The sequence below is a fragment of the Oncorhynchus gorbuscha genome, linkage group LG06 (assembly GCF_021184085.1).
Source record: "Oncorhynchus gorbuscha isolate QuinsamMale2020 ecotype Even-year linkage group LG06, OgorEven_v1.0, whole genome shotgun sequence".
In the NCBI taxonomy this organism is placed as follows: domain Eukaryota; kingdom Metazoa; phylum Chordata; class Actinopteri; order Salmoniformes; family Salmonidae; genus Oncorhynchus; species Oncorhynchus gorbuscha.
The window spans coordinates 10,670,291-10,683,555 of NC_060178.1; the positions used below are offsets into that span (position 1 = coordinate 10,670,291).

Genomic DNA, 13,265 nt, shown 5'->3' on the forward strand with positions numbered 1-13,265 from the left:
TCCTGCGGCTGGAGCAGTACTGTCACGTGTTCTCCCTCTCCTGCCGACTAGGTCACCAGGCTGCTCATTTTGGCGCAAACCTGTCACCATCGTTACGCGCACCTGCGTGTCGACAGACTCACCTGGACTCCATCACTTCCCTGATTACCTTCCCTATATATTTCACTCCCTTTGGTTCCTTCCCCAGGCGTCATTGTTTCGGTGTCATGTCTGTGCGTTCTTGTTTTGTACTATGTTACGTTTATTTATTAAAACACTCACTCCCTGAACTTGCTTCCCGACTCTCAACGCACGTCGTTACAATCACATGAGTCACAGCAAAATCTTTTGAATGATCTCTTATACACTATTTTAGGCCTAGCTGTTGGAACTTTGGCTTTCCTGGATATGGCCACTGTATTGTGGTCACTGCAACTAATGGGTAAGTATACAGCTTTAGAACAAAGTTCTACAGTATTAGTAAAAATGTGACCAATATATGTGGACAATCTTGTTCCTGTCGTGTTTGTGAACACCCCGGTCGTTTAAAAAAAACCTGAACCAGATTACAGGCACTGGTTACAGTGAGAAGCTTCCTCTTGAGCAGACAGCTTGATGAAAACCAATTAATATTCAGGTCCCCAAGAAAGTAGACCCCTCTGTTTACATCACATACACTATCAAGCATTTCACACATTATTTAGATACAGACTGCTAGCACTTGGTGGCCTATAGCAACACCACAAAAGAAAAGGCTTTAGATGTGCCAAGTGAACCTGCAACCACAACACTGCAACCACAACAATAACACTTGACATAAGCTCTTCTCTAAGCATTACAGGGATATGGCTCTGGATATATACAGCAACACCTCCCCCATAAGAATTCATGTCTCTTCTATAGATGCTACTGCTGTATCAAATTAATTATCTAAGTGAGTCTCCGAAATGGCGAATATATGAATGTTATCTGATGTTAGCAAGTTATTGATTTAATGAACCTTATTTCTAAGGCTACATATATACATATGGGCTATTGTCAGCCCTTTCCTGGATAGCTTATCAGAGATGGACATAATATATAAAGAGCAAACAAAGCAAGATAAAAACATATATACATTCAGCAGTCCATCAATCAATTGTTGTGCATGTGTGTGTATGTGTGTGCTGCAGGGTTGAAGCTATGAACCCATAGGCTTAGCTCTCTCATCCCTTCGAGGCTTTTGGGAGGGAGGGTGTAAAATGAGCCTGTCATAGCGGCCGTAAGCAATGTCCCCACGCGCTGTGGCAGATTGCATAGCTGGGATAAGTTATTTTCTCTTCTGGCACACAGCCTCCGGATAGTCCTTGTTGAGGAAGACATACAGTGTATTTGGAAATTATACAGACTCTTTGACTTTCTTTTTCCACAATATTCTATTTTATAAATGTATTCTAAAATTGATTAAATACATTTGGTCCCCTCCCTGACCAAGGTCCTTCTCCCCCGATTGCTCAGATTTTAGCTGGGCGGCCAGCTCTAGGAAGAGTCTTGGTGGTTCCAAACTTCTTTGATTTAATAATGATGGAGGCCACTGTGTTCTTGGAGACAGAAATGTACCCTTCCCCAGATCTGTGCCTCGACACCATTCTGTCTCGGAGCTAACCACTACACAGAGCCGACATCATCATCAAAAAAAAAAAAAAAAAAGCTACTAGGACTAAAACGCTAGTAAAGCCGCTACAATCATGAAGTACAGTGTACAGCAAGCAGTTAAGCAGTTAAAATGGCGGGCACCGGTGGAAAATTGAAAAGCTCACCATGACTTGGATGAGTTCCAGTGTTGGATAGCCATAACCAGCTAGCTAACATAAATAGCATTCCTTTCTGTTTGAGCCGGGTATTTGAGTCGGCTAAATTAGCTAGGTGCATTAGCTAGCTAAGTAAGTGAAAGTGGTGAAAAAATAGACAGGTCTCTCACTCTGCTGCTTGTCCTGATTCTGTAAGAAATTATTTTGTTCAACTATGGTCTTTTTCTCGGAGTCAACTACTCACCACATTTTATGCACTGCAGTGCTAGCTAGCTGTAGCTTATGATCCTTTGATTGGGTGGACAACATGTCAGTTCATGGTGCAAGAGCTCTGATAAGTTGGAGGACGTCCTCCAGAAGTTATCAAAATTACTGTGTAAGTCTATGGAAGGGGCTGAGAACCATGATCCTCCTAAGTTTTGTATCAAAGTCAATGTACCCAGAGGAGGACGGAAGCTATCTGTCCTCCGGCTACACCATGGTGCTATCCTACAGAGTGCTGTTGAGGCAACTGTAGGTTTTCATTGCAAAACAGTGTGTTTTAAACAATTAATTGGCGTTGTGAATATACAGTACATATATGATATCATACTAATGATAATATATATATATATATAGATAGATAGATAGATAGATAGATAGATAGGAAGAGAGATAACAGCGATCTGTGTTTCATTATATATATTATAAATAAAACAGCGTATAGGCGTAGCTTGCTGCCACAAAGATCCTCCCTCTGTTGCATTTTTTTTCATCACTCAGACTGGCTCAGACTGGCATCACCAAACTGTCTGAGAAATGTGCAAATTTCAGAAGGGGAATCAGAAGTTTACCATGGCTTTGGAATTAGACTGGTAACATACTGATACCTTGATCTGCCAATTTGGGCACAGGCTACCACAAATACACTTTGACAAACTGCTAAAATGTTATTTTGTGTGTGTGTGTGTGTGTGTGTGTGTGTGTGTGTGTGTGTGTGTGTGTGTGTGTGTGTGTGTGTGTGTGTGTGTGTGTGTGTGTGTGTGTGTGTGTGTGTGTGTGTGTGTGTGTGTGTGTGTGTGTGTGTGTGTTCTCAGAATAGGCTGTAAGCTACTGAAAATAAACTTTGAGATGCTGCAGAAGTCAGCCCATTTGGTATTTTGGTATTTACAATTTACCTTTGAGATGTCAAGCTAACCATACATTTGTTTTGGGTGGGGGCTCACCGTTTCCAAAATCAAGGTCCTACCCTTTGGACTTGCCCGATAGCTCAATATGTGACATCATCCTGCTACATGGGCCTTTCGGCCAATCAAATGGAAGTAAATGGCTCCAAAAGTGAACGTTCTAATAGCCCTGCTAGCCCTCTTCCAACCTTTCCGCCGCACACCCCGTGCTTGTGGAAGTTGTCATGGAGATAGAACCGTCCCCGGCGTCTGCTCGCTGGGGTGTTGCCATGGAGATCCCGGCTCGAGGTCCGCTCACGGCAGTGCTGGAGGAAGAGAGCATCTCGCGGCTGGGGTCCGAGAATCGAATTCAGGACCTTGGAGAGAAGCGGTGCCGAGGACCCCCTTTCAGCCAAGGGAACTACTACATGCTCATAGTGATCGGAGAGATAGCGACAGACCACCAGCTGCAACGCGCCAGAGACCACTTAGAGCGGGGTGAGTAGGCAACTTCAACGAGTCTCACTGTTACACACGAATTCTGTAAAACCAGCATGCATAACCTCCAATATATACCTATAAAAAATGATGACATAGAACGGATTGAAATGTATAAGATGCAATTGAAAGATATGAAGAATGTTCGGCCGGTTTCCTAATGAGAAAAAAAATGACGCATCAGGCATATTGAATCAGCAGTTTTGCACGAACGAATAGCCTACTACGCCACTTTTTAGTGGAACGAAAATGTTGTGGAGCCTTGCCTACACGTTTCACATTCGTTTGATAATTACAAGGGATTCTGTAATTCTTTGATGAAAAAATCTATACATATATTAGTTTTTCAATTAGGGACACAAACAGGCAAGTCTCATGGATTCCCAGAAAACGTATGGTTGTTTTATAAAACCTCCAACATAGTATGTAGCCTTTTTCTACCCCATGTATTTCCATGATCCTAACCAACCTGGTCTCAGAGCATTTCGTGTTATTCTGTACATAAATCCTGAGACACTCCATTTAGTAAGACATGTTACATTTCGTATGGTATGTATTATTTTGTGGATGTCCATCATCCATTTCGTATGATATGTTACTATTTGCAATTTGTACAATATGTTACGAATTTGCAGAACGTATGATATGTTACGTATTCCTAGTTGGCTAACGTTAGCTAGGGGTTAGGATTAGGGTTAGGGTTAGGATTAAAGGTGAGGGTTAGGGGGAAGGGTTAGCTAAAAGGGTTAGGGTTAGGGGAAAGATTAGCTACCATGCTAAGTAGTTGCAAAGTTTCTAATTATCTAAAATGCTGAAGTTGTCCCTGATGAGATTCAAACCTGCAACCTTTGGGTTGCTAGATGTTCGCGTTATACGCCCACCCTCCTTTTGTTTTTGCCTTAAGTAAACTTCTGTCTTATGTTACCATACCAACGTAACATATCATACTCATTTGAGAATCCCGGGGTATACATTTACTATGTTACGTCTACTCTATGAGACCAGACTGTAATAAGTCACATGTAGTCTGCCATGAGAGGGCCTGCTACAGAAAAAAAAACAGTTGCACACATTCTCAGCAATGGTGTGATACAAAAACAACAACAATATTGAAGCCTAAATTGACCACGAAGGGGAAAAATCCGTAGACTAACTGCTTGTGCTTGTTACAAATGCACTGTGCCAAACTCCTGGGACATTGCCCTCATTAATAATGAGTCATCCGTTGCACTAAAGCATTCAACATGATGTTCAGTTAAATACAGTAATGCTGTTGTCTTGTTGAAAACCATAGCTGTCATGTTCTTTCTGTATCAAGGTAGCCCAGGGCTATGCCAATTGTTGCACGTACAGTATGGAAAAATCTTCAATATGAGCTAAAAAGGCATGCTGGATGATAGATAGTTGGGTACAAATGGAGGGTGTTGTCCAGTGTTTTCTGACCTATGTCCTACATGGCACCATATTCCCTTTATAGTGCACTACTTTTGAGCAGGGTCCAATAGGATGCCATTTGGAACATATTCATGGTGTGAAATATGCTAGGTGTTTACCTGGTGTGAAATATGCTAGGTGTTTACCTGGTGTGAAATATGCTAGGTGTTTACCTGGTGTGAAATATGCTAGGTGTTTACCTGGTGTGAAATATGCTAGGTGTTTACCTGGTGTGAAATATGCTAGGTGTTTACCTGGTGTGAAATATGCTAGGTGTTTACCTGGTGTGAAATATGCTAGGTGTTTACATGGTGTGAAATATGCTAGGTGTTTACCTGGTGTGAAATATGCTAGGTGTTTACCTGGTGTGAAATATGCTAGATGTTTACCTGGTGTGAAATATGCTAGGTGTTTACCTGGTGTGAAATATGCTAGGTGTTTACCTGGTGTGAAATATGCTAGGTGTTTACCTGGTGTGAAATATGCTAGGTGTTTACCTGGTGTGAAATATGCTAGGTGTTTACCTGGTGTGAAATATGCTAGGTGTTTACCTGGTGTGAAATATGTTAGGTGTTTACATGGTGTGAATGAAATGTGCTAGGTGTTTACATGGTGTGAAATGTACTAGGTGTTTACATGGTGTGAAATATGCTAGGTGTTTACATGGTGTGAAATATGCTAGGTGTTTACATGGTGTGAAATATGCTAGGTGTTTACATGGTGTGAAATATGCTAGGTGTTTACATGGTGTGAAATATGCTAGGTGTTTACATGGTGTGAAATATGCTAGGGTTTACATGGTGTGAAATATGCTAGGGTTTACATGGTGTGAAATATGTTAGGTGTTTACATGGTGTGAATGAAATGTGCTAGGTGTTTGTTTACATGGTGTGAAATATGCTAGGTGTTTACATTGTCTCTGGAGTGATGAATCACGCTTCATCATCTGGTAGTCCGATGCCAGGAAAACACTACCTGTCCCAATGCATAGTGCCAACTGTAAAGTTTGGTGGAGGAGGAATAATGGTCTGGGGCTGTTTTTCATGGTTCAGTCCCCAGGTCCTCTTAGTTCCAGTGAAGGGAAATGTTTAACTCTACAGCATATAATGACATTCTAGATGATTCTGTGCTTCCAACTTTGTGGCAACAGTTTGGGGAAGGTCCTTTCCTGTTTCAGCATGAAGATGCCCCTGTGCACAAAGCGAGGTCCATAATACAGAAATTGTTTGTTGAGATCAGTATGGAAGAACTTGACTGGGCTGCACAGAGCCCTGACCTCAACCCCATCGAACACCTTTGGGATGAATTGGAACGGCGATTACGAGCCGGGCCTTATCGCTCAACATCAGCGCCCGACTTCACTAATGCTCTTGAGGGTGAATGGAAGCAAGTCCCTCGCTCGCGTCAATGTTTGATCATGTTTGATCATGTAGTGTAACTTTAAAAAAGGTAGGAGTGTGGATCAGAAAACCAGTCAGTATCTGGTGTGACCACCATTTGCCTCATGCAGCGCGACACATCTACTCCACATAGAGCTGATTGTGGTCTGTTGAATGTTATCTCACTCCTTCATTGACTGCTCGAAGTTGCTGGATATTGGCGGGAACTGGAACACACATCAATCCAGAGCATCCTAAACGTGCTCAATGGATAAATATTGAGCACATACAATATTGAGTTGGTGAATATGCAGGCCATGGAAGAACTGGGACATTTTCAGCTTCCAGGAATTGTGTACAGATCATAATGCCGTGCATTATCATGCTGAAACATGAGGTGATGGGAGCGGATTAATGGCACGACATGATATCATTCTGGCAGGTAGGTATAGGCTACTTTGCAGCTAGTTAACGTTTAATAGAGAAGGATTTTACATTTACATTTAAGTCATTTAGCAGACGCTCTTATCCAGAGCGACTTACAAATTGGTGCATTCACCTTATGACATCCAGTGGGACAGTCACTTAACAATAGTGCATCTAAAACTTAGGGGGGGTGGGGTGAGAGGGATTACTTATCCTATCCTAGGTATTCCTTAAAGAGGTGGGGTTTCAGGTGTCTCCGGAAGGTGGTGATTGACTCCGCTGTCCTGGCGTCGTGAGGGAGTTTGTTCCACCATTGGGGGGCCAGGGCAGCGAACAGTTTTGACTGGGCTGAGCGGGAGCTGTACTTCCTCAGTGGTAGGGAGGCGAGCAGGCCAGAGGTGGATGAACGCAGTGCCCTTGTTTGGGTGTAGGGCCTGATCAGAGCCTGGAGGTACTGAGGTGCCGTTCCCCTCACAGCTCCGTAGGCAAGCACCATGGTCTTGTAGCGGATGCGAGCTTCAACTGGAAGCCAGTGGAGAGAACGGAGGAGCGGGGTGACGTGAGAGAACTTGGGAAGGTTGAACACCAGACGGGCTGCGGCGTTCTGGATGAGTTGAAGGGGTTTAATGGCACAGGCAGGGAGCCCAGCCAACAGCGAGTTGCAGTAATCCAGACGGGAGATGACAAGTGCCTGGATTAGGACCTGCGCCGCTTCCTGTGTGAGGCAGGGTCGTACTCTGCGGATGTTGTAGAGCATGAACCTACAGGAACGGGCCACCGCCTTGATGTTGGTTGAGAACGACAGGGTGTTGTCCAGGATCACGCCAAGGTTCTTGGCGCTCTGGGAGGAGGACACAATGGAGTTGTCAACCGTGATGGCGAGATCATGGAACGGGCAGTCCTTCCCCGGGAGGAAGAGCAGCTCCGTCTTGCCGAGGTTCAGCTTGAGGTGGTGATCCGTCATCCACACTGATATGTCTGCCAGACATGCAGAGATGCGATTCGCCACCTGGTCATCAGAAGGGGGAAAGGAGAAGATTAATTGTGTGTCGTCTGCATAGCAATGATAAGAGAGACCATGTGAGGTTATGACAGAGCCAAGTGACTTGGTGTATAGCGAGAATAGGAGAGGGCCAAGAACAGAGCCCTGGGGGACACCAGTGGTGAGAGCGTGTGGTGAGGAGACAGATTCTCGCCACGCCACCTGGTAGGAGCGACCTGTCAGGTAGGACGCAATCCAAGCGTGGGCCGCGCCGGAGATGCCCAACTCGGAGAGGGTGGAGAGGAGGATCTGATGGTTCACAGTATCGAAGGCAGCCGATAGATCTAGAAGGATGAGAGCAGAGGAGAGAGAGTTAGCTTTAGCAGTGCGGAGCGCCTCCGTGATACAGAGGAGAGCAGTCTCAGTTGAATGACTAGTCTTGAAACCTGACTGATTTGGATCAAGAAGGTCATTCAGAGAGAGATGGCGGGAGAGCTGGCCAAGGACGGCACGTTCAAGAGTTTTGGAGAGAAAAGAAAGAAGGGATACTGGTCTGTAATTGTTGACATCGGAGGGATCGAGTGTAGGTTTTTTCAGAAGGGGTGCAACTCTCGCTCTCTTGAAGACGGAAGGGACGTAGCCAGCGGGCAGGGATGAGTTGATGAGCGAGGTGAGGTAAGGGAGAAGGTCTCCGGAAATGGTCTGGAGAAGAGAGGAGGGGATAGGGTCAAGCGGGCAGGTTGTTGGGCGGCCGGCCGTCACAAGACGCGAGATTTCATCTGGAGAGAGAGGGGAGAAAGAGGTCAGAGCACAGGGTAGGGCAGTGTGAGCAGAACCAGCGGTGTCGTTTGACTTAGCAAACGAGGATCGGATGTCGTCGACCTTCTTTTCAAAATGGTTGACGAAGTCATCTGCAGAGAGGGAGGAGGGGGGAGGGGGCGGAGGATTCAGGAGGGAGGAGAAGGTGGCAAAGAGCTTCCTAGGGTTAGAGGCAGATGCTTGGAATTTAGCGTGGTAGAAAGTGGCTTTAGCAGCAGAGACAGAGGAGGAAAATGTAGAGAGGAGGGAGTGAAAGGATGCCAGGTCCGCAGGGAGGCGAGTTTTCCTCCATTTCCGCTCGGCTGCCCGGAGCCCTGTTCTGTGAGCTCGCAATGAGTCATCGAGCCACGGAGCAGGAGGGGAGGACCGAGCCGGCCTGGAGGATAGGGGACATAGAGAGTCAAGGGATGCAGAGAGGGAGGAGAGGAGGGTTGAGGAGGCAGAATCAGGAGATAGGTGGGAGAAGGTTTGAGCGGAGGGAAGAGATGATAGGATGGAAGAGGAGAGAGTAGCGGGGGAGAGAGAGCGAAGGTTGGGACGGCGCGATACCATCCGAGTAGGGGCAGTGTGGGAGGTGTTGGATGAGAGCGAGAGGGAAAAGGATACAAGGCAGTGGTCGGAGACTTGGAGGGGAGTTGCAATGAGGTTAGTGGAAGAACAGCATCTAGTAAAGATGAGGTCGAGCGTATTGCCTGCCTTGTGAGTAGGGGGGAAGGTGAGAGGGTGAGGTCAAAAGAGGAGAGGAGTGGAAAGAAGGAGGCAGAGAGGAAAGAGTCAAAGGTAGACGTGGGGAGGTTAAAGTCGCCCAGAACTGTGAGAGGTGAGCCGTCCTCAGGAAAGGAGCTTATCAAGGCATCAAGCTCATTGATGAACTCTCCGAGGGAACCTGGAGGGCGATAAATGATAAGGATGTTAAGCTTGAAAGGGCTAGTAACTGTGACAGCATGGAATTCAAAGGAGGCGATAGACAGATGGGTAAGGGGAGAAAGAGAGAATGACCACTTGGGAGAGATGAGGATCCCGGTGCCACCACCCCGCTGACCAGACGCTCTCGGGGTGTGCGAGAACACGTGGGCGGACGAAGAGAGAGCAGTAGGAGTAGCAGTGTTGTCTGTGGTGATCCATGTTTCCGTCAGTGCCAAGAAGTCGAGGGACTGGAGGGAGGCATAGGCTGAGATGAACTCTGCCTTGTTGACCGCAGATTGGCAGTTCCAGAGGCTACCGGAGACCTGGAACTCCACGTGGGTCGTGCGCGCTGGGACCACCAGAGTAGGGTGGCCGCGGCCACGCGGTGAGGAGCGTTTGTATGGTCTGTGCAGAGAGGAGAGAACAGGGATAAACAGACACATAGTTGACAGGCTACAGAAGAGGCTACGCTAATGCAAAGGAGATTGGAATGACAAGTGGACTACACGTCTCGAATGTTCAGAAAGTTAAGCTACGTAGCAAGAATCTTATTGACTAAAATGATTAAAATGATACAGTACTGCTGAAGTAGGCCAGCTGGCAGTGGGTGCGTTGTTGACACTACACTAATCAAGTCGTTCCGTTGAGTGTAATAGTTTCTGCAGTGTTGCTATTCGGGGCTAGCAGGCTAGCTAGCAGTGTTGTTTACGTTACGTTGCGTTAAAAGAACGACAATAGATGGCTAGCGAACCTAGAAAATCGCTCTAGACTACACAATTATCTTTGATACAAAGACGGCTATGTAGCTAGCTAAGTAGCTAGCTACGATCAAACAAATCAAACCGTTGTACTGTAATGAAATGAAGTGAAAATGTGATACTACCTGTGAATGCGACCGGGTAGTTGAGTTCTATACAGAAGACGTTGGCTAGCGTTGGCTAGCTAGCAGAGTCACCTACGTTAAGGACGACAAATAGCTGGCTAGCTAACCTCGGTAAATTAAGATAATCACTCTAAGACTACACACTCTAAACCTAAACAACACAATTATCTTGGATACGATGATACGAAGACAGCAAAGACAGCTATGTAGCTAGCTAACACTAAACTAATCAAGTCGTTCAGTTGAGTGTAATAGTTTCTCCAGTGCAGCTAATCAGTGGACGTTAGCTAGCTGGCTAGTATTTCCGTCTACCAGAAAACAGTTAGGTCTATCATTACCATCGCTATATTTTTCCTGTTCCTTAATTGTTTGAAACCTGGATGTTTTACTTCATATTATGAGGTATGAAGCATGTCTTACATCGCTTCAAAGTAGCCCATATCCAAAATCCTACCTTGGAAACGTGGAGGCAATATTTTTTTTTTATACAGACTTCCTCATTATTGCTCATTACTTCCTCATTCTTCCTCATTCTCCTGTTCTATTGGTTCTATTGTTCTATTGGTTTTCTGTCAACTTACTTTCATTGTCTAACAGCATTATCCCAGTCATATTAGCAACCCATGATAGTTGTTGCATCTTTCGATCCCCACCCCCCTCTTTCTAACAGATATTTCCACCCCTGTCCATGAAACTGATCGCATGTGCAAATGTGCATTTTAGAACAGTGTTTTCCTGCACATTGCACTTTGGAACATTGTGTGTACATTTCTGCGCCTAAAATGTGAAGAAATAATAGTTGATCAACATTCCGATCTGTTAAGGCGAAACATTCCGATCTGTTAAGGCGAAACATTCCGATCTGTTAAGGCGAAACATTCCGATCTATTAAGGCGAAACATTCCGATCTGTTAAGGCGAAACATTCCGATCTGTTAAGGCGAAACATTACGATCTGTTAAGGCGAAACATTACGATCTGTTAAGGCGAAACATTACGATCTGTTAAGGCGAAACATTCCGATCTGTTAAGGCGAAACATTCCGATCTATTAAGGCGAAACATTCCGATCTGTTAAGGCGAAACATTACGATATGTTAAGGCGAAACATTACGATCTGTTAAGGCGAAACATTATGATCTGTTAAGGCGAAACATTACGATCTGTTAAGGCGAAACATTACGATCTGTTAAGGCGAAACATTACGATCTGTTAAGGCGAAACATTACGATCTGTTAAGGCGAAACATTACGATCTGTTAAGGCGAAACATTCCGATCTGTTAAGGCGAAACATTCCGATCTGTTAAGGCGAAACATTCCGATCTGTTAAGGCGAAACATTCCGATCTGTTAAGGCGAAACATTCCGATCTGTTAAGGCGAAACATTACGATCTGTTAAGGCGAAACATTACGATCTGTTAAGGCGAAACATTACGATCTGTTAAGGCGAAACATTCCGATCTGTTCCATCAACCCTATTCATTGATACGGCGTATACCCTCCACTAACACCACTGAACATAAACTGGTTCAGGGAACAGCAAATGTCATGTTAATAAACAGGCACAAGGTGATATAGGGAATAACCTACTTATCAAATGTCTGAAACATGTTCTGTCTGAGCTTATGATGTAGGTTACAGGCATGTTCCACAAAAAACAAAGTGTCATGAGAAGATATATAGCCTGGCTCACACAGTAGCTTAGCCAGAACTAGAGGCAGAGAGGCAGACGGGAGGCAGACAGCATCATGGGAAAATGACCCCTTGTCAGTGTAATTGAGAATGTGGGCTCCCCCAGCTTTCTCCACCCCTCGGACACGATGCGAACATAGAATCCCCATTTGGTATTCTCTGCCCTTCGTCCTCACAGGATTTCTCAACCACCTTCTGTATGACACTGTGATGTCGTCCCTCCACACAGATTTACACAGGTGCTGTGCAGAACTCTTCTGTATGACACTGTGATGTCCTCCCTCCACACAGATTTACACGGGTGCTGTGCAGAACTCTTTTGTATGACACTGTGATGTCGTCCCTCCACACAGATTTACACGAGTGCTGTGCAGAACTCTTCTGTATGACACTGTGATGTCGTCCCTCCACACAGATTTACACGGGTGCTGTGCAGAACTCTTCTGTATGACACTGTGATGTCCTCCCTCCACACAGATTTACACGGGTGCTGTGCAGAACTCTTCTGTATGACACTGTGATGTCCTCCCTCCACACAGATTTACACGGGTGCTGTGCAGAACTTGCCCTGCATTATTCATTCGGTAACACTTGGGGAACGTGGATGGATGCGGAACATGTTTGAGGTATTACTAAGCATGTACAATGCATTCGGAAATTATTCAGACCCCTTGATTTGTTAATGGATTAACAAATGTGTTTTGCTCATCACTCTACACACAACACCCCATAATGACAAAGCAAAAACTGAATTTTTTGCAAATTTATACAAATTATAAAACGGAAATATCACATTTACATAAGTATTCAGACCCTTTACTCAGTACTTTGTTGAAGCACCTTTGGCAGCAATTACAGCCTTGAGTCTTTTTGGGTATGACGCTACAAGCTTGGCACACCTGTATTTGTGGAGTTTCTCCCATTCTTCTCTGCAGATCCTCTTAAGCTCTGTCAGGTTGGATGGTGAACGTCGCTGCACAGCTATTTTCAGGTCTCTCCAGAGATGTTGAAACGGGTTCAAGTCTGGGCTTTGTCTGGGTCACTCAAGGAAGGTAACTTAGGCCTCCCCCCTATCTGAGATACCTACTGCAGCCCTCATCCTCCACATAAACCACCTGTTCTGCCAGTCACATTCTGTTAAAGGTCCCCAAAGCACACACATCCCTGGCTCGCTTCCTTTTCAGTTCACTGCAGCTAGCGACTGGAACAAGCTGCAACAAACACTCAAACTGGACAGTTTCTCCATTTCTTCATTTAAAGACTCAATCATGGACACCATGTTTTGTGCCACTAGCAAGTTGTGCTGTTGCCATGTTGTGTTGCTATCATGCTG

At 45.2% G+C, this 13,265-nt stretch overlaps 1 protein-coding gene across 5 annotated transcripts in view; it reads left to right on the plus strand.

Moving 5' to 3' along the window:
- The first annotated feature begins 3,176 nt into the window (after positions 1-3,176).
- Positions 3,177-13,265, plus strand: part of LOC124037516 (microtubule-associated protein 1B-like) — a 107,884-nt gene continuing 97,795 nt past the window's right edge. For 2 of the 5 annotated variants that reach the window (XM_046352295.1, XM_046352297.1), the window contains exon 1: positions 3,178-3,412. In XM_046352295.1, the coding sequence (XP_046208251.1) occupies positions 3,205-3,412 (208 nt within the window). In that variant the 5' untranslated portion in view covers positions 3,178-3,204. Of the gene's footprint in view, positions 3,413-13,265 lie in introns of all 5 variants that reach the window. The other 3 variants (XM_046352294.1, XM_046352296.1, XM_046352298.1) reach the window with 2 other exon arrangements.